Source organism: Nyctereutes procyonoides, unplaced genomic scaffold, assembly GCF_905146905.1.
Source record: "Nyctereutes procyonoides isolate TBG_1078 unplaced genomic scaffold, NYPRO_anot_genome, whole genome shotgun sequence".
NCBI lineage: Eukaryota > Metazoa > Chordata > Mammalia > Carnivora > Canidae > Nyctereutes > Nyctereutes procyonoides.
In genome coordinates, this window is record NW_026575144.1 from 15,203,897 (window position 1) to 15,226,641 (window position 22,745).

The 22,745-nt window shown below is 37.4% G+C and overlaps 1 protein-coding gene across 5 annotated transcripts in view; it reads right to left on the bottom strand.

The window, feature by feature from the left end:
• Positions 1–22,745, bottom strand: part of LYST (lysosomal trafficking regulator) — a 175,718-nt gene that overhangs the window by 121,670 nt on the left and 31,303 nt on the right. For 4 of the 5 annotated variants that reach the window (XM_055308713.1, XM_055308715.1, XM_055308714.1 and 1 more), the window contains exons 4-10: positions 13,991–14,081; positions 9,746–11,825; positions 7,323–8,352; positions 5,479–5,640; positions 3,938–4,094; positions 1,530–1,756; positions 974–1,040 (exon numbers count right to left, since the gene is read on the bottom strand). In XM_055308713.1, coding sequence (XP_055164688.1) covers positions 974–1,040; positions 1,530–1,756; positions 3,938–4,094; positions 5,479–5,640; positions 7,323–8,352; positions 9,746–11,825; positions 13,991–14,081 — 3,814 coding nt within the window. The remainder of the gene's footprint in view (positions 1–973; positions 1,041–1,529; positions 1,757–3,937; positions 4,095–5,478; positions 5,641–7,322; positions 8,353–9,745; positions 11,826–13,990; positions 14,082–22,745) is intronic. The other variant, XM_055308716.1, reaches the window with a different exon arrangement.

Here is a 22,745-nt window from a genome sequence, read left to right on the forward strand (position 1 = left end):
AGTAGGTAATGGGACAGAAAAGCTAAGACACATGCAAGATCAATCCGAGAAGGCCTAAGATTACAATTAGGATGTATAAAAGAAGACAGCAGCAAATGCGGAGAGGAGAAACTTACTTTTTATCTGTGACAGGAAGTTAGACCTTCCTAGATACCAAAAGTATTGGGACAAGAGCAAAACAGATACACTGGACTTCATCAAAATAAAAAATTTGTGCTTCAGTTATACATCATCAAGAAAGTGAAAGGATAAGCCAAAGATTGGGAGAAAATATTTCAAATCATACACATCTGATAAGAGGCTTTTATCTAGAATATATGTGGAACCTCTTAAATTCAATGACTAAAACCAGAGTAACTTTACAAGGCAGAAACCCAGCAAGACACCACCTTAACCAAGTGATCAAAGTCAACATCACAGTAATAAAATACAGACATTACAAACCACAAAACAATGCGCTGTGAAAGGAACGTCACTTATGAGGTCTGCTTTCCAAAAATGAATCACTTGAATTTAATCATGAGGAAACATCTGACAAATCTGAATTAATGTTTCATGTATGTTAGACTTCTCCAACTAAAATCTAGTAGGTTTCTATTACCTATAGCCATATTATATATTCATTATGAATTCTTCAAATGTCTGTGAAAGGACAGAGTAGAGAGTGGCACTCAATGTCTGATAAAGCAGCAACACAGTGTTTGGACCAGAGAACAGTCCTTGCAAGGCCACTTCTACGTACATGACACTGAACAACTCACTTGATCCCTTGGAATCGTGACTTTCTCCTCTATAAAATCAAGATATTCTATTATCTGGGTGGTTCTGAAGAACAAAAGAGATGATGCATATAAAGCTACTTTTGAAACCACAGGACACTATGCCAGTTGAAGTCATTATTATTAACTCTTCATTTCACATAACAACAAAATAATTTCAAAGCTATTGTGTAAAACTAACAGTTTCAACGCACCTTGAAAATCAGAATCAGCCTGTGTTAAAATACTCAAGAACCCTCCTAAAAGATTTTTCACAGTTCCCTGAAGATTAAAAAACAAAACATAAGAAATTAAATTTCTTACCTCATGAAAGCATGAAGCAACTGTACTGTCATAATAACTGATCTGATACTCTACTATATATACATATAGAAATATTTTCAAATAAAAGGGAAGAATGCTATGCACACAATTATGCACTTTTCATTTTCTTTCTATTTTAGGTGGCTTATACTTTTACTTTTTTCATACTGTTTTTGTTTTCTGGTTTTTAAAAAACAGTAACTATATATTAAATGTAATTTCTCATAAATAAATGAGGATTAAAGACATTCATTTTTTTAATGCGGCTTTAGAGAACTACAGAATTTTTAGAATCCACTTGTAGGTAAAAGCATACCTAAGGTCTTATAAAAGATAAGCAATCATCTCAAATAATTTTTAGACAAGTTGGGTTCTAAATATGGAGATGAGTGATTGGGGCATGTGTATGATAAATATTGAACACATTTAACTAAATGCATCTTTTACCTGTTGCATGAGTAGAGAAATATTCTTTTCCTTCTGTCTGATGATTTTCAAAAAACTCTCAAATACGTGGACAAGCACATCAAGCCTGGCTTTACCAGTAGAAAGTAAGCTTAATTCTAGCATACAAATCTCAGGATATATTATTTCCCCGTCAGTAAGGTTTTCAAGCCAGTCCTTTGGACTGCTTGATGCACTGAAACTTTCTGCTTCAGGCTTTATGTCTACACCTGAAAGAAGAAAACAAAAGATGATATTTATTCCCTCACCACTGAATAAATATTTCAAATCTCACTTAACATTTAGGGAGATCTTGTGGCAAAGCACTCTTTATAAAAAGAAGATTCTCACACAGCCTTTTCCTACAAGGTAACTTTTGATTACAGTAAGTAATCAAGTCTTAGATATCAAGTCTTGTGGATATTTTGAAGATAAATGAGTAGCTTAAAAGTAATTTTGAACTTCAATAGAATTACAAACATCAATAGTAACTTTTATAGACATGTGATACAGATTTAACACATTCCTCCGACATAAGTGGGAAAAAATACTATCCCAAACTTTCTGACTCCCAAAATACCTAAATCATAGGGTAGTTCATTTACCTGCTCAGTTCTTTTTAAAATAATAGGTTTGGCTATTGGTTGGATGAACTCTATCTTTTGTCTTCTTCATAAGCGAGAAACAGTTGCTGACTATTACATTTTGGAAAATTTGACTGATGTGCTCTTAAAAGTGACCACTGTGCTCTTTGAAAAAATGTTCATGTAGTTAAGAAATTTATAAATGTCTACATAGATCAGAGTTCTTTAAATTAAGATCTAGTTAGCAAACCTATAAAAGGAACAAGTCGTTATAAAATATCAGTACACCGATAAAATCAACACCATTGAACTAATATTTTTTCAAAAGCACTTGTTCAGAAGGTGGGGGTGGGGAGAGAAGGAGGAAGGTAGTCAAAAGGCACAAACCTCTAGTTACAAGATAAATAAGCACCAGGGATGTAATAGACATAGTTAATACTGCTGCGTGATGCATAAATAAGTTGTCAGCAGCATAGAACCTAAAAGTTCTCATCACAAGGAGAAATTTTTTTCTTCTTTTCTTTTTACTTTACCTATATAAGATGATGGATATTAACTAATACTATCGTGATGATCACTTCACAAAATATGTAAATCAAACCATCACGCTGTATAACTTAACCTTATATAGTGATATATGTCATTTATTTCTTAATAAAACTAGAAACAAACAAGAATAGTTTAATAAATCAAGTAAGCTATATACGTAGCTTATATATACCCACACACATATGCAGATTCTTCAATTTGTAGCTGTGCTTTTGTTCTTTTCACTCTATTATACACAAACGAATTTTTTTTTAAGATTTTGTTTATTTATTAGAGACACAGAGAAAGAGGGAGAGAGAGAGAGAGAGAGAGAGAGAGAGAGAGGCAGGCAGAGACACAGGCAGAGGCAGAAGCAAGCTCCATGCAGGGAGCCCAACACGGAACTCAATCCCGGGTCTCCAGGATCACACCCTGGGCTGAAGGCAGTGCCAAACCGCTAAGCCACCGGGGCTGCCCAACAAATACTTTCTATGGGCCCATTAAGCCCTTTTCAGGACATCTGTGATTATTTCTTCATTCAGTGGGAAAGAGAAACTAGACTGAGGAAGACAAGCTCCTGGAAACAGTGAAGACTAGCAGTACTGGGACAGTATAAAGCCAACATTAAAAAGATGGAGCCCTCCCAGAGAGCTCTTGGCTTCAATCAACTTGTTCTGCTTGCTCTACCCAAGTTTTAAGCCCAGAGAGAAAGGATCATGTAAAATGTAGTTCCATCCTAGGGAAAAGTCGGGTTGTGGTGAGCTATGAAGAAATCTGTGCTGCAGCATCCCTGGATGTAACAAATCCTTGAATGTCACAAAAAGATGCCTGTATTCTTTATATTATTTAATCTTTATAACAAACTGTCTGAAACGTTCTTCCTGTCAGTCTCTGCCGAGATAGATTTTTAAAATTTAGGCCTCAATATAAACCGAACATCTTCAGTGAGGCTTTCTCTGACCAACCAATCACTATCACATCACCTTGTTTTTTTTCTTTATGTTGTTCACTTCTGACACCTATTGTTTATTTTTTCTACTAGAATATCAATGAAAGCAGGGACTCTCTCTTCCCTTGCATTCTCAGGAATTCAGTCAATGTTGACAATAACAAAATATATCTGTTTTAAGTTGCATATACAAATGCCAGGATCTATTCTTAAGATCAAATAAAAATGAAGCAATGCACTTTTTAAATTGCAAGGCAATACAAAATTCAAAAGTGGTATTATTGTAACTATTTTGCTAGTTAATAATCTGAATTGCAAATCTAATCACAAGTACTTCAGTGATATTTTACCATCATCTCGGGTTTCACTATCCTCAGGATTGCTCTCACCGTCTGCTTCATAACCTTCTTCTTCTAGCATAAGTTTGAGACTGCAACACTGAGAATCCTCAGCTTCTTCTGAAAAATCACCAGGTTGAGGTGACAATTCTTCTTCAGATTGATGACTCTATAGGATCAGTGCAATTAGAAGGCAAAAGCTTTAATATCTGCTCATGTTTAGTACTAGAATGTTTATTACTCAGTGTTTGTCATTTTAAGGGAGGCTTCAGTGTTTTCTTTGAGAAAACAAATCTCAGGAATCAACATGAAGCACTATAAATTATGAAATTCATGCAGCAAAAATTTCCAGAATCTCTCAACTTTATTAACATCTCAGAAATGGGGGTCTCTAACAGATGAAGCTATAGGTCATTTCAGTTTTACCGAAAAAGAAGTCTATAAAATTTCCGTCTAGTTATATAATAGGAAATGACTAGAAACTACAATCAGGTAGAACTATACTTCTTACAATTTAATACTAGGAAATAAATATTATTTTCACACATTTGTTCATGGAAGAAGACTTCTCCATAGGATTTTTATAAATAAAAATTTTCAGTAGCTAGATAACCAGAGTAGACAAAAAATTACTCAAAGGGATTAATTTCAAGATTTCAGAAACATATTGTCTACAAGCATTTCAAAAATCAAGAGTTTTAGCATTAACTTCTGGTGCAATATCTTGCAGCATGAAATCTTTTTCTTATAAAAATGCTACCAATACCTTCATTTTAGAAAACATTTTCACTTAATCTCAGAGTACTGTATTACTGCAATAACATTAATTAAAAGTAGAATAAAGTAGGTATTTTAACATTTTCCAGTAAAACAATGGATTCAGGAATATGAAGGCATCAGCTGCTATTTCAGTAAGTTTTTTAAAGTTATGACAAATAGCAACATAAATATTGTGGCAGGAGATTATAAAATGTCATACATACGGCTAGACAGGGAAATTAAAAGAGAAGTTACATAAAGGACAGATGACAATTAGTTAAAGATAAAAGAAACATGAAAGAAGAGGGTAGTGAACTAAATATGCATCACTGTTTCAGGAAAAAAATAGTCCTTTTAGAAAAAATGTTAATTTAAAAACTATGCTAATTTCTGTGCAAATACTAGTCATTTTTCTGTTGAGTGATTTAAAATTAAAGTGGATAGAAGGTTCTGGAAATACTAACTATACCAATATAGGATCAGAAAAGATAGCTGAGTCATTACCATCCCTGAATTATCATTTAATAAACTATCAGTTATATGTAGGACTTATCAAATCAAATAATACATTTCTATCTCACTGAGAGTAATTCACAGTAAACTGTCAGCTTAGATGAAAAAAAGCATGTCTCATTGCTCTCCATCTTACATGATGGAGATATGACCTACAGAACTCACCTGACCAAATCCTGTTCCATGCATTCTAACCACATTCATTAGTGCCCTAGTCCCATCCCACACACATCTGCCTCTACTGGTCAGATCCAAACAACATAACGGGATCTTGTCCGTACCTTCTCAGTCATAGCATCATGGTGTTCAAAATCTGCTGAATGATCCCCCAGTGCAACTCGAAGCAGGGCATCAAATAAAGGCTTTGCTAATTCTGTTTCAATCACCTTTGACTGGGAAAGATGGTCCCTCATTTCAAACAATATATTTTCCACAGTAAAGTTCTAAGGTAAAATAAAGGATATTAAGGAAATTAATAACATACTTTTAAAAAATTAAAGTGACAAAATTAATATTGACGTAATAAGTGGAAAGCTAGTCCATTTATTTGTAGTAGATATGGAAGTAAAAGGACTATAAATATCTAGCTCTTATACAAATACCTACCATTACAATTAATAATAACATTTTTATTTATCAAATGCTTCACTAATCTTATTTCATTCTGAATTTTAATGTACCATAAAGTAACTGTATCACACACAAAAAAGATTGAAACTTCAGAGTTTTGATTAACCATCTCTACCTTTTACAAATGACTTATTCTTAGAGCTTCTGTAAGACTCTAAGAAGTACTTACATTCTAATCCCTTTCCCCCTCTCCCTTTACTCCCTCCCTTCTGTCTTTGAAGGAAACTCTTGCTGTTTGCCTATGTCCTGTATTAGGTGATGATGCCATAAAGATGAATATGAAACTGACTTCTCCCTTAAGGAATTCCCTCAGTCCAGCGTAAGAAACAGATACACATAGATATGATGATGACCACACTGGAGCTATAAAAGTTCTCCAAGAAACAAAAGGAGAGAAGGTGCCTGAGAGACCTGTCAAACGTGTGCCAGGGAAGGGTTTGTATGAGACGAATGATGAAGAACAAGTAGTAGACAGCAGGCATGGGGGCAGACGGGGAGAGTATACGAGGTGGAAAACCATATGGAAGTAATAACAAAGAGTGGCATCTTGAGAAGCTGCCAGTCAGCTCAGTGGTTGATGGCAGCATGGTAAAAGGATGGCAGGAGGATGAAGATAGGTAAGGAAGTGAGAACAAGACACTGAAGGGCTCTGTATGCTGTCCAAAAGAGTTTGGATTTTTAACTGTGAGCATGTGAAAACATCAAGATTTTTTAGATAGGAGGAAGTAGGGAGATGGAACGGCAGTTGGGAGAGTCTGTTGGCTGACAGAACAGTTAGGGATGAGGTATTAACAGGGGATCTGCCATATTTGAAGTTTCCTTAGAAGCAGGGCCTGAAACTGAGGATTTCCTTTTCAGTTGGGAAATGCCCTCAGGAGAAATCTGTAAGATCATTAGGAAAGCAGAATATATTGGGGGTGGGGGGTGGGGTGGGGAGAGAATCCAGATAATAAATGCTTGGCTCCAGCCTAATTCCATGGGAAGCTCTGGAGCCTGAATGGCACCACAAAGACTGTCCCCACTCCACAGAGCTACTTCCATGCATCACTGGCTACGAGCATCCTTCCCACACAACTACAGAAGATGAGTGTAGATGTGAGTCCTTGTAGCAGGTGGCAGACGGGTGCATCAGCTTGGTAAAGGGGACCTGAGCAGGACACCAAACAGTATCACACTGAGACTGTAGTCTAAACTTTGAAACACAAAGTCCATTATTACTCATCTGACATTTGATGTGTATCGAATGTCTTTCAGGGTTGGTAACCTTGACATGTGTGCATTTTGCATTTCAAACTAAACTGTACACTTCTTGAGGGCATGAACTGGGTCGCGTACTACTCCTCTGTCCTCCACAGTACCTGGTACTGTGCTAAGCATACAGGAGCTTCTCAAAACTTAGAATCTTTGGAAAAACAAAACAATAGTACTATGTTAGAACTTTGAAATAAGTAAACATATATATGGCACAACAGCTGAACAAAGGACAAGTTATTACCTGATTAGGTAACTCTAATTCCATCTTTTGCTGACTAGCTCTGGTGCTGTGAAGACAAATGGCCAGAAGGGCTTCCAAAAGTCGTATGCTCTGAAGTGAGGTCTCATTCTCTTGACTCGTAAATACCTTTGTTTCCTCAGGAGCAGCTTCAGTAGCTGAAATATGTCCCACATTTATGGACGAAATATGCTGTGACTCTAATTTACCTAAACTGTCAGGACTCTTGTTTAAACTACCCAGTTCTGATGGTGTGGGGTCTCTCTTTATAGTCAAAGATAATAAATCATCCTTCATGGTGATCTCAGGTTGAGAAGTTCTCTTTATATCTTGGTTTTCATGTACATTTAGGTCTCCTTCCCTTTTTCCTTGCTCCTCTTCATGACTTCTGAACACTTTCTGGATGATCATAAATATTAATTTGTGGCATGCTTGGAAACCACCAAGCCTATAAAACTGTTTCTGGAAAACTGGACTCAACATGTAGATCCAACGACACATGGACCATATGTCTGCTGCGTGGTGCATATGTTTGGGAGAAGGCAAGACAAGGCTCTCAGGAGATAAACATGGTGGCATATGATGCAAAGGTTCACTCGCTGTACTGTCATAGCCAGAAGTATCTTCTGAATCATTGGCTGACTCTCTATCAGATTCTGCTTCTTTACTTACACATAAGAATGCCACACAGAGGAACAGGTTTATCATGTTGATATGAACATCCTGGTTAACAGACTTCCGTTTCTTTGGATAGGCTTCTTTGAGGCTGGCATAAAATTTGCTAAGACTCTGAGGAGAATCTGAGTAAGCTTGCTGGTTACGAAAAGAAGTACCTACATTTAAAGATGACAATTCCTTCTGTTCGAAGTCTATCCCATCAATACCTGGAACTGAAGAATCTTTTTGTTGTTCCCCTAGGCTGATTATCAGAGTTTCAAATGCTTTTAAGGAATGACTTCGAATACCATCTAAGTAATTTAATTCAATTATTTGATTTACTCCATTACAACTTAAAAACAAATCTCTTATTACCCTGTGAAAGAAAAAAAATACACAAGATTTACACACAGAAACATTTATAAATAGGTACATATACTATTTAAATATGTCATTGCTGCCTGTGGTATTTACTAAACACTAATATAATTCATCAATTATCTGGCTGGCATTCTTCATTAGATCAGGATCTCAAATTACTTTCTAATTACTTTCATGCCCTTCTTCAAATACTGCACATATGACTCTAGCATCATTTAGAAAGAATAGATTACATGCATCCCAAGTTAAATGAAACCAGTTCAGGGAAGAATACTTTTCCCCAAAGGGGAGATTCTGTATAAATCCTAAATGCCACAACCACTTCTACACTTGAGATGCACAAACTCTGAAAACAGGCAGACATCTGTGTGTCCATTCATTTGTCTGCCTTGTGGTTTACTCAGGACTTTTTGTTTGCTTTACATCTGCACCTCACAGAGAGAAGGAACCAAACTACAGATCTGAAGATTTTCAGCTCTGTCTCTGTCACAGATCTGGATCACTGGAATTCTAGTAATAAGTCAGCTCAGCAAAGATCCAGGTTGTTCACAAATATGCCCAAAGAGTTACAAAACTTTCAAATCAAGTCAGTTCTATTTAAACAATGTCAGAAATTAAGAAGATAATGATGATATATAGGTTATATTTCATGTTTTTAAAATGGTATATGCATTAATTTGAAAGGCCAGACAGTCAGAAGCAAGCTTTATTGATAAAATTATTTTTTAAGGACCAGTCTTGACAATCACAAAATGTGAAAAACTCATTGGTAGAATTCTAAGTAATTTTAATTTTTTTTGCTTATCTGTATTTTCTATTTTTTCTATATACATTATGTACATAATAAATGTAAATGTGGTATTTAAAAAATAATGATCCCCTTCAATCTACTGCCTTCACAAATAATTATCATTTTGTTTCTGTGTGTATTTCACAGAATTATAAATAAGTAGGTGATATTTTTAATTTTGTATATTTTATTGATAAAATGTTATAAGCAGTTTTTCATGTCATGGTATGCTCTTTGTAAACATTATTTATAATGGATAATAATATTCTGTCTAAATATAAATTAATTAGTTTAACCTTGCCTATACTGTTGGATATCTGTGTTGTGTCCATTTTTTCCTCAGAAGTATATCTAAAACTTCCACTGAGAAATTAAAAATCAATGGCTCAATGCTCTCCTCTATAACCACTCCAATAAAATGAAATAAATAAATACAGAAATAGATCAATCAATCAATAAAAGTAAAACAAATTCTGACATGGGAGAGTAACTTTTTTTGTTGTTACACTAAAATTAAATCTTAGGGCAGAATCATGGGTAAAGACATTCAAAAGCACACAATAAGAAAAAGTATCTGCACACGTGCACACATACAAACCTTGATTTAAGCAGTGTAGGCAGAGTTTTTAAATAAATCTGAAGCACTTCCTGAGGCAAACACTGGTTATGATAGCTACATACATGAGTCTGAGCTGAAGTGATGCTAAGGTGTTGACAATGATGTGCTAATTCAACTCCTCGTTGGAGCACAGGATTAAACACATAATTATACAGTTTCCACTGAACAACTACATTGCCTTTCTGGATTAAATTGCAGATGTGATTTGCAATCTGTATACTATGTAACCTATCTTCTTCAAAAACAAAATTCTGATAAGCCTCTAAGGCATCCCACTTCCACAGCAAGTCTTCAGATCCACTGCTGGGCAGGATCCCGTGAAATCTGTAAGAAAGACTGGATAGATTTGGGGATGGTTCAGCATCACATGAGTTTCCCTGCAGTGTCTCTTCTAATTTGGCTAGTTGATCAGGGTCAATGGTACAAATATTGCAAGCTGCTTGTTTGATTTTTTGTGGTTTCTCAGCTCCTCCTAACTGATCCAAAATAAGTTTGTTAAGGATATTCAATATCTGCTGCTGGAAATGTTTCAGTACTGGCAATTTAAAAGCATGGAGCAAAGGAATGATTACAGATTTGGGGTCCATGCAGCAGCATATTCCGACATTATGAACACCTGACAGAATCTGGACGCAGGTGCTGCTCAGGGAAGCCTGCCGGAGTAAGCGTAAGCACTGGTGAGCACACACTGCAATACAGCAGCACCGCTCGGGATAATAAACATCTCCATCTGCAGTCTCTTCAAATGGGTTTTTGGAAACCTGATTCTTAAACGCGGAAACCAGAAGACCCGAGAGATCTCTGTGGTGGTGCATAAAGTGAGAATATTCACATCGTCTGTGCCTTTTTCTTGTACACATTGAATGATGAAGTTGCTCTGATTTCACTTTTTTGACAGTGCTCATTATTTTCAGCACACTACTTATTAGGGCTTTCAAATGTTCTGAGGCCTCAGTAGGAACTCCATCTCTTACAACCAGCCATTCCATTTGAAGAACGGCTGTTTCAAACAAATTGAATCCATGGTGCTGAATGAATTCCTGAACCAGATCCATGGCTTGACTAAAGGAGAAAGGATTCGAAGCTGCACTTTGAAGACAGCAGATCAGGATCTGCAGAACCCCTTCCAGTAGCTCAGGCAAAAGAAGGGCTCTATGACGATACTTTGAAAACACAAAACCTTCTCGAACCTCCTGTAGTGTTCTCTTTTGTCTTGGTGCAAAAGGGTCAGGCTGCTTTTCTAGGCAAGTTCTAATTTTTAAAGCTGCTCTAAGCAATTCTGTTAAATTTTTCCTAAGATTTTCTGGCATCATCTCTTCAGTACTGATATCTACTGACATCAGATGCAAAACTGTTCGAAAAAGCATCCGTTGAATCAAAGCCACCGGTTCTTCAGTCCAACCTGTGGAAACCATCTGACTCTCCAAATTGTCGCTTAGATTACAGCAGTCCCCAAAGCCTGCTAGAAACTCAGTCAGTGTGGGCACGACAGTGGCTGCTAGAGCAGAATTATGATTCAGGGTAATGTCAAACTTACAAACTTTCTCTAATAAAGACAACAAAACGTGACATAAGTCAAAAGGAGAGTTATTCATGTGACTGATAATGGACAAGGCAGCTGGCTCACTCAGGATGTCAGTGTTTGATTCCAGTCTTGGAATAACCTCCTTGGGATTTTCCAAAGCCATGGTGTCAGGAGGAATCTCTTCTTTGGTTGGTAAGCGGTCAAGTTTAGCTGTAAGGTGGTCCTCTTTAGGAGATTGTGTTGCAAAATGTTGCAGCAGACGGGGTCTTCTGTGCTTACTCATTGCTACACTCTTGTCATCTGAATTGGCTTCTGAGTCTGAGGTGGAGAGCCGTGTCTTTCTTGCATCTCTTATAGAATAGCGGTGGGTAATTTTATGCTGTCGTCTGCTTTTTCGAAAAATGTTTACTTTTGCAGAAACCTGACCAGATGGGGCACTTCCTTCTAAATATAATTTTTCCTGAGTAGATCTTTGTGAACTTGAGTTCTTTTCTTTGGTCAGGATGATATCAGCTGAGAATGGTAGATTAAAATCTAATAAAATAGAGAAAGGAAATTTAGAATAATACTTTAATATGTTTTCAAAATCTATTTGTCTAGGTGATTACTCTCTTACTTATCTTCCACTTTAGGAGCTTCTCCTCAGTTTATTTTTACTGGGGCTGATTTCTTTTAGCTATTTGTTATGTCTCTGGATCACTTCCCTCTACACTTTTTTTTTTTTTAAGATTTTATTTATTTGAGAGAGAGAGAGAGAGAGAGAGAACACAAGCAGGAAGGAGGAGCAGAGGAGATGGAGAAGCAGACTCCTTGCTGAGCAGGGAGCCCAATCCCAGGACCCAGGACCCCAAGATCATGACCTGAGCTGAAGACAGACACTTAACTGACTGAGCCACCCAGATGCCTCTATCACACACTTATTCTTCTCATGCTAAGTACCAGGTAGCATTAGTTCAAAGGATACAAACTGATTTTGAAAACAACAAAGGAGAACAAAACAAGGGAAGTAAATCTGATTTAATACCATATACTGCACTCTGACACCAACATGAGACCATAGATTATCTAGGATTTAGTATTACTATTTGCACCATTTTACTAATAATCTCCTCCAATACTTCCACTGATTAAGAAATAGGAGTGTAGGGGATCCCTGGGTGGCTCAGCGGTTTAGCACCTGCCTTCAGCCCAGGGCGTGATCCCGGAGTCCCGGGATCAAGTCCCGCATCGGGTTCCCTGCATGGAGCCTGCTTCTCCCTCTGCCTGTGTCTCTGCCTCTCTCTCTCTCTCTCTCTCTCTCTCTCTGTGTGTGTGTGTGTGTGTGTGTCTCTCATGAATTAATAAATAAAATCTTAAAAAAAAAAGAAACAGGAGTATATTATATTCTCAAAAATAGCATTTAGTTTATATCCCTGACATGACTTAAGAACTTTAAGATTTTCCAAAATTATTTTAAAATCATATAATAGATACCAACTGTTCTCTAAGATTAAGGTTAAAACAGTTCCTTATTCAAAATATTTACTGAATGTACCACACATTGAACTAGATGCAGGCATCTCTGTTTCATCCTCTATTTCAACCTTGGGCCTGACATGTGGCCTGCATGCAATATCTACTTCTTGGGGAAATTAATAAATGCTCCTTACTAATTCAAAAGTTAATAAAATTGGTCTTTCCCCTTGCAATAGTATATAGTAAGATCTACATGAAAAATATAGTTGCAATTTAGAATGTATAAATAACAATCTATAAATAAAAGATCTGTGCCTTAATTAAGAGAGGAAGGGGAAAAATTAAAAGGAGTCTGACAAATTCTACCTATACAAAAGCATCAGGCAATGAAGATAACTTTCCCAAAAGAACACCAGTCAGATATCTTAACTGATAAACAATTTGTGAATTCTACAAATTCAGAAGAAACTGAGAGCAGAGAGTTAAACATTACAAGGCCTTAGATAATCCCCTAAAAAGAGAGCTTTGTATCAGAAATGTATTAAAATGTCACATATGGCATTAAAATACAATATAGGAGGATTTATGTTTAACCTGAGAGATCATTAAACATCTCACAATTCACATATCCCAGAAATGGTTAAGGGGAAAATTGTTAAACTGTTAATTCTTCCACTGAAACGATTAAACTAAGTTTCATATATTTATTATGATGTGTGTGGGGGTGTGTGTGTAATTAAAAAATTGTTTTCAAATCAAAAACTAAAGGTATATATTGACCTTCAGTGTAATAATTCTACCCAGTCTTGAAACAAAATATTACTTCAAATTAATCCCTTCAAAGAACATTATAAAAAACAAATTGCAAAAGTCACTGGTAGAGTACTAGTAATAGAAAGCAGTCTTTAAAATAAGCAAAGGAGCTTTTATTTCTTTCTTCATACTTTCCACTATCCATTTCTCTGATGGGGTCACACACCTAGATTTACTCCTTCTACTAAGTGTTCTGGTTCTTCATATATTTTCTGATAATCATTACATTTGAGTAATCCCCTATGAAGCACCATGGTTTTTGTATTATTAGCAGAAATAAAAATGCACTTGCCTAAACAATTTCTCATGTCAAGTATCATGCTAATATACACAGTTCTGTATCAACTATTAAGACAGAAGGAACTTTTCCATGGAACTTCTTTTCCTGGTGGAATTTTGATAACACAAGTAATGTGATAAAAGAAACATACCTGTTGCCTTTTCTTCTTGAACAGGTATCTTCCATACCAGTGGAAGAAGTGACAGAAGTAGAGTAAGGAGTTCTTCTCTACATGTCAATGCCTGTATTAGAAACAAAGCAATCCTTCATGTTCTGAGGTTCGGAGACACATAATTCCTAGTACCTTGTCTGAAATTGAACCAAAAATATCCTTTTTCTTGAAAGGTTGCATTTGAGAAATTAAGAACCAAATTAACCTATCTTAAGTCCAATTAAAGCTGTGGTACTTTTCAATTTATAAACCTTTCCAATGACAGAAGAATGTAAGACTATTTGACGGTATTTAGCACAGTCTCGCAGATTTTTTCCCAAAATAGCTGTTATCACCACCATACACATGGCAAGAATTTCTCACCTATGAAAAAAACAAATTCACTAGGTGAAAATGAAAAGTTAAGCCCTATTAATTAGCAAACTGATAACATGAAGCTACTAGAAAAACAAAGTCTTCATGCAGTTAAACGTAAAACTCAGAGAATACAATTTTAAAAAGAGAAATTGATGTTATAATAAATAATATATATAAAGAGAGAAAGACTTATTAGTGAAAGTAATCTAATAAATATGTATTGACTGCACACTATGTCCACAGTGCTCACTGTATTACCCTTTCTGGAGGATATGGTCCTGGAGAAGGTCCCCTCATTTGGTTCATAAAATACATACACACAAACAGTTAAAGAACAATAGAAGGCATGTAGTATAAGTACTCAGATGTGATACAGATATTCAGTTTAGGAATTCAAAAAAAGGAGCGATCATTACCAGTTACAAGTGTGGAAGTGGGACTGCAGCTAGAGAGCTAGTTTGGGGCACTGGGGACATGAGTGGTCAAGGAATTCATGACAAATCAAGTTTCAGTTCCTCACTTCAGTTAGTAGGGAGGAAGGCAGAATAATATAATCCAATTTGCTTGTTAGAAAGACCACATTGTATAGAGGACAGAATTGGGTGGGGAGAGAAAGGGACTGACCAGTGTTAGAGGCAGGGAAACAATAATCCAGATGAGAGATAATGATAAACGGAAGTGCTCTACAGTAAAATTGAAAAGGAGACATACTTGAGAAATTGCAAGGAAGAACTGAAATGCCTTGCAGTTGATTATCTATGGAGTGGAAGGGAAGGAAAAAAGAAAGATCCAGAAGAACTTAAAGAATTCTGGTTTAGGCAACAAGGTGACTGATACATGTCTTCACAAGATAGGAAATTTAAGACTGGTACTAGGTAGGGATAGAGATGATGATCCACTGTTTGGACATGTTAAGTTTGAGGTGTCTATGGGATATTAAAATGGGGAGAGCTTTTTAGTCAACAGTTGGATATATAGATCTGGACCTTAAGAAAGAGATGTAAAGTACATAAAAAGACTTGGGAGTCACTGGGGCAGAAGTCAAGGACACAGGAGATTTCCTAAGGATGGAATGCAGAATGACATGAGGATGGATAGGAATGGCGCTCTGGAGAGCAACACTTCAAGAATGAAGAATGGTAGTGCTGGAGAGAAGCCTGCCAAGGAAGCCGAGAAGTACTTCCCCAGAGATGAAGAACCAGAGAAATCAAGGGAAAAGAGCAGTTCAGTAAAGAAGAAAGTCAACTAGGTCAAGAGCTGTTGTTCTTTAGCTGGTAAGATGATGGCAGAAAAACACTCGTCAAGTAGAGGGCCACTGGCTACCTTAACAACCTCAGTGTTAATGTAGTGATAAGGGTACAGAGTTGAAAGTGGGCAGTGGGCTTCAGAGTTGAAAGGGAATGAGAAAGCAGGGATATGGCATTCAGACTATTCCTTCTAGTGCTCTGGTTATGAAAAGGCTGAAAATAACTTCAAAAGTAAAAATCTGAACTTCTTTTCAGGCTTTGAAGACCCTTCATGATGTGATTCCTATTGATTTATCCAGTTTCAGCTCCCACCACCAACCCTGACCCATCCCCATGTCCTACAAAACCACAGGCCTGTACCCCCAATACATCTTCCTTACAGGCATTGCTCTTGCAATTCTCTACCACCATCCTCCCATCTTCCCAATGCCTACTCATTCTTCAGGCAAGTTCCTCTGTGGAGTGACTTCTCTAATCCCCCCCTCGGGCAAGTTAGATATCATGTTCCTGATTGATTTCTAGTACAGCAAATAACTTGCTGAATTGTTAATGTCTGAATGCCAGACACTCTGGATGGAGTGGTGAACAAGGGAGACAATTCACCCTCTCATAAAGCTGATACTCTAGCAGAGGAGCTGGAAAAGAATGGGTATGAATAATAAAATTTCAGACAGAATGCTATGCTATGAAGAAAATTAAACAGGACAGGGATTATAAACTGACATTTAGATAGGCTGTTCAGGATGGGCCACTTAAGCAGATACTTAAAGAGAAGAAGGAATCCGTGCAAAGATTTGCAGAAAAGGAGCTCCTATATTTGTATATAGAGGGTCAGGAATGGGCTTGGTTATTTCACAGAACAGCAAGCAGACCAGTGTGGCTGGAGTAGCAAGGGGGAGAGTGCCAGGAGATGAGACTGGAGGGCATAGATGGTAAGGTGGACAGTGTCAGATCTCATGTGGCCTGTGGGCCATGCAAAGGAGTTTGGATTTATCTCTAAATATGATGAGAAACTTTTACAAACACATTTCCCAGTCCTCTCTCAGAGCATGGACTCCCGAGCCCAGGCCCTAGTCCTTAGCGGTCACCTCTCTTTCCTGACACCCAATACCTAGTAAAGAGTTGGATGTTAAATGTTATCTGCACGAATGACTTTAAATTCTGGATGCAAAATCAAATTATTTCCAAGGAGCCTATTTCCATGTGCTTTACTTCAAAATTAGGAAGACTAAAGAGGTCTGGATAACATTTCCATGTACACCTCATAGTCAGTATGCACCTTGACATTTTTAAAGATGCCAGCCAAATGTATATGGTCTTTTAAAAAATGTAAACAAATTTTACATTTTTTACTCTACTCCTGTAGAGTCCTCCTGGTCTGAGTCTTTACCTTTGGTTGATGAACTAATAACATTCTAACAGAGCTTGCAGAAACCTTAAGAGTGTGTGAAGTGCCATAGCCCTTGCTCCACGACAGTACACTGGCAAATCATCACTGCTATGCGAATTGGCATTCCTGCCTCCCAGCCTCTGCGTGACGCATGGTCTGCAACTTCTCTCACCCGTTCCCACTTAGCTAAAGGATCCTTTTGAGGCCCACCCCAGCAAAACCTCTTTAGTGAAGCTTTTTCTCCCACATCAACCCAACTTGACTGTCCTCCCCACCCCTACTCAGGACTTCATGCCTTTGCCCCCATTTCACCAAATGGATTATTTTTTGGAAACCATGGGCCTTTCAAAAAGAATGAGATTGAAGTGTAGGATTTTGGTTTTTGCCACCTCTGCTGGAATTGCAGTCCCAAGGAGAACATCACTCGCCGCCCCATGGCCCAATATAACAGTGAGTGAATGACTCTTGACTTTATTCAATCACAATGATTTCTAAACAATTCATCACTGGGGAAGCCCTTGATAAATCTCTGGATCTATTACTTTTTTTTAGGTACTACATGTTTCCAGATTATTCTTTCAAGTTTCAAAGAAATCACACATGTAATTCTATCCCTTTGCAAGTCATAAAATCTTTTTCTCTTATTTGCAGGCATCCTGGCAAACTAGAGCTTGCACTCCTCCATTTCAAACAAAGTTCTGGTTTTCCTCTCCCAAGTTCCTAATCAGTTGCTGTGTCCAGAGGAATGGGATGTTACCTCATGTCAACAAGGAGAAAGTTCTCAATATGCCATATCTGGCAGTATATGCCATAAACAGATGGATTTCCTGGCTATTCCTAGACTGTCCAATCGATAGAAATCACACCACACCTCATTTAATACTTACATTTTTATGTCTCCCCTTCTGCAGGGAAAAGGACTACATACAACATGCCTTTTTAAATTCCCCACAGCAATAATACACAGCAAAATCGCTCATTCAGGTGTAATTTGTTAGCTCAACTGAAGAAACATATTTTAGGTACCTACCAAGTGTCAGGTACTGTTTCTTCCACAATTCAAGTGTTTAGTTTAGACAGGAATATTCATTGCCTACCCTAGTCATCCAGAAGTAATAGTGTTAGGATGGGAGATAAAGGGCAAATGAATCAGTGGAAAAGGCTGAGACACAAGGCAGACAGTGTCCGGGGGTGTAAAGGCAGGTTGGTAACAGATCAGTGGGGTTTGAGGACCTCAGGATGACAGGCTGTTTAGTGCTTAGCACTTCCATCAGAATGTGATAGAAGACTACTGAAGTTAAACTAATTGGTATTAACGTTATTACTTTAAATCAGCATTTTGACATGCTAATTAAATTTAATGTCCCAGATGTAAACAGAAATACAAGTCCTTTACCTCTTAAGTCTTTTATTTCTTCTCTCAGAATTTTATAATTACTTCTAATGTACATGTGTATATACACATATATATAAGAACATTTCTTCATTAATACCATAAACAGAATTTTTCTTGTATTTTCTAGCTATATAGCTATGGCTAAATGAAACAATGACCTTTTGGGTTTTCCTGTCTATATTGCTTTAAAAATGGTATTTTCATTTCTTCATCCTTCCCACATTTTAGCTGTCATTACTTTCATGATCCACTTTACTATTGCATGTTTTTAAAACTAATGATATCACACAGAAATAGTCATAAAGAGCTATTCTTATTGTAGAGCTTCTTCCTAAAAAATATTATTAGTTTTTTAGTTTTTCTATTCTTTGTATATAACACCCTCTATTCCTAATCTATTCTTCAAAGTTTTGTTAAGAATGGATTAATTTTGTCAAACATTTCTGATGTCTCAGTATAGCTAAATGTACTGCTTTTTCCCACTGATGTCAAACATTATACGCACAGTTTTTCTTAGATGATAACAGGGATTGCAATCTTTTTTTTGCAAACAGCCAGAGAGTAACATCTTAGGCTTTAAAAAAAAAAAAAGATTTTATCTATTTATTCATGAGAGACACAGAGAAAGAGGCAGAGACAGGCATAGGGAGAAGCAGGCTCCATGCAAGGAGCTCGATGTGGAACTCAAGCCCAGGACTCTGGGATAACGTTCTGAGCCAAAGGCAGATGCTCAACAACTGAGCCCCCCAGGTGTCCCCAGGTTAGGCTTTTTGAATCACACGTGGTCTCTGCTGTATATTCTTCTTTTAACAACTCCCCAAAAATGCAAAAACTAGGGCAGCCTGGGTGGCTCAGCAGTTTGGCGCCTGCCTTTGGCCCAGGGCGTGATCCTGGAGACTGGGGGTCGAGTCCCACGTCGGGCTCCCTGCATGGAGCCTGCTTCTCCCTCTGCCTGTATCTCTGCCTCTCTCTGTCTCTCATGAATAAATAAAATCTTTTTTTTTTTTTTAAAGCAAAAACTAGAGGCTCCTGGGTGGCTCAGTTGGTTAAGCACCTGCCTTCCATTTAGGTCATAATTTCAGGGTCCTAGAATCGAGCCCCATATCAGGCTTCCTGCTCAGTGGGGAGCCTGCTTCTCTCTCTCTCTCTCTCTCTCTCTCTCTCTGCTTGCTTCTCTCCCTGCTTGTGCTCTGTCAAATAAATAGATAAAATATTTTTAAAAAATAAAAATTCAAAAACTATTCTCAGCTTGTGGGCTGTCCAAGAACATATTACTGGCAGCAGAATTTTGGTCTGCAGGCCACAGTTTGCCCAACCAGTCCCTGTTGCCTTTCCTCCTCCCCTCTCAGCAGAGCAGGGTTATAAAATGGCTGTATTACTCTTTCTTAGGACTCCAGAAAGACTTTAGGTGGTAATTAGTAAATCCTATAAGCTAGATAAAAGTATTATTAAGAATCTTGTAGGCATTATTTCACACAAGCTTTACATTCCTAAAGTAGAGAGGTCTGTCTCAAAAACAATTATAGATGTGCTTTTGGGGGATGTGGGGGACCCCATTAAAATTCAGAGGAAACCCATAACATTTTTAAAGAAAGTTGTATTATTAAAAAATACCAACAGCTTGGACTAAAAGGAACAGAGATAATTCAAAATGAATAGAGACCACTGGGTCCCCACTTTTCTACAGGTGTGAAGCAGGGTCAGAAAGCTGCATATTATAAACTGTCTCTTAAGGAAAAGAGAAGATGTGTTGGAGGGTGGAGCCAAGAGCCCTGGAGAACCATGGATTAGGGAAGCACTACCACAGAAGAAAAACATTCCCTGCTCCAAGAATAGAGGGGGACCAACAATATGTGCCTGCCAGGAGTTCAGTGGATCAGTGACTGCTACATGCCTCCAGTCACTCTCCTTTTTGAATACGTGCATCTAGTGTGATTAACTTGTCCCTACCCAGGGTGAGTGTGGCTTTTATGTTCATAAGTCTCTCCATCAAGAAGAGTTGTAACCAGAGCACTACACCTGGAAACCTCATCTGCATCCAGAACTGCTGCATAACATGAAATCAGGAAGTTCAAGCCTGAAGCCAGAATGCAATGATACTCTGAGAGTCATGTGGGAGAGGGGATGTGGGAAGAATGCTAAAGGTTGCGGCCAGGGAAGAGACTACGGTAGATAAAATATGGCCACCAATTATCTTCTCCTGAAATGATGGAGTCTATGTTACCATCCCTTTATTCTATGCTGGCCTTGTGACTTGCTTTGACCGACAGAATGTGGCATAAATGATGTTAAAGTGACAGACACCTTGCAGCCTCTCTGCTCCCCTCTTGGAATGCTTCTAGAACCATGTAAAGAAGCTGAGCCTCATCTACAAAAATAGGAGAAGCCATGTGGATGAGAACTGAGGTAGCCTGGCTGACAGCCCCATCCAACAGACCGCACATTCAGAGATAAGCCCAGCTGACACCACAAGAAGCGGAGGCGGCGATCCCAGCTAAGCCTACCTGAGCTGCCAACTCACAGAAACATGAGCAAAGAAATTGTTACCGTTTTATGCTACTAAGTTTTTGGAATGTGGTCTGTTATATGGCAATAAATTGATATACTCATTGCTCCTATTAACCTGGGTATGAAGAGAGATATCTCACCAGATTACCTACTCCCTGAGGATAGCTCCACCATCTAGTGGCCAAAATGATACTGTCCCTCCTCGAAGTAGGAAAACCAGCATCTCCCTACTCCCTCATTCCTGCCAAACTAATCACAAACAAATAGATCTTGCCACATGTGTAAACAGAATCTGTAGAACTAGAGTAGCAAACTGAAGTTCACTTATTATAATACCTTTACTCAACTTAATACGGTATTCAAGGCTTGCCATCATACGGCCTCTGCCTTCCAGCCAAAACCACACATGCAGCCTTTGCTCCAACCCCACTAAACTATTACTTTCAGGTTACTGAAAGTTCTTTCTTCTCTGGCCTCCAAGGTCCGCATTTTGCAGTTCCCCCGGACTAATGCTTCCTCCCTTTTAACATTGCTAATTCCTATTTAGAGATGCCAATTTCTCTAAGAAGCATTTCCTTATGGCCCTCTCCTCTGTGCTCCCCCCCAAATACTTTCACACCATTTTGTCATCATTGCCTTTCTTCAATCTGTCTGTCTCTTCAAAAGCTAAGAGCTCCTGGTAAGGACAGTCTCTGTTCTTTCATCTCTGCATCTAGCAGAAGTGCTGGCATTTAGTAGGAACTTAATGGCCCACTGAATAAACCAGTGAAAGAACTCTGTAGCACACTTCTAAAGGTCTGCTATTTTTCTATTATACTTATTTTATATTTTATAATGATAGGCCATTTATGTAGTACTATATATTAAAGTGATAATACTACAAAAACGAAAGAAGAAAAAAGTACTCTCTTACACAGAAAATAGCTCAGAAAAGAAACCTATTATAATTTTTAAATAATGTTTTGTTCATAAATGTATAACCTCCTCCAATAAAACTGCATATTTTACTCAGCAAAATAAGTAACAATTTTATAGAACATTCATAAAGTGTGAACAGGTATAGAAATTTATATATTGAAGTTTAAACAGTAGTATTTATCACACGTTAGTAATAAATTACTGTGATTTTCTATTTATTATATCAGAATTAAGCTATGTATATCTATAACCAGGGTATAGGAAAAATCTGAAACTATTATTATCAAATGTTATATGAAAACAAATACTTTTTTATATATTAAGTCATTCAACTTAATGTATTTAAATTGTTCCTGATGAGGATACACAGATATGAAGCAGTTAGATCATGAACTGAAGTCACCCATCTCATTGATACTGGTGCCAAGATTAAAATCTAAGATAACTCTTACTTTTGGGCTGGACAAATTTTCTTTCAAAAAACCTGTAAAGTTCTGCATATAAACTTCAACCATGACATCTTTAACCATTGAAAAGAACATATATTTCCTATTCAAGGAGAGTATTTTTTTTCTAAAGAATAGACAGATTAATTTGTCTATATAATAAATCATGACCAAATGGGTTTTATCCCAGGAGTACAAATGATGGTTTCAACATTTAGAAACCATCATGTAATTCACCCACATTAATAGGATAAAAAAATATGATAGTCTCAATAGATTCAGCAAAGGTATTTGACAAAATCTAATATGTATTCAGGATAAACATTTTAACAGGTTGGGAATAGATGAGAACTCCCTCATTCTGATAAAAGAAATCTAAGAAAAACCCAGAGGTTTTAACAACATGGTTACTGTGTGGGGAGGAGGAGGAGGAAGGAACCGTAGCTCGTAGCTCCTGCCTCATGCCATACAC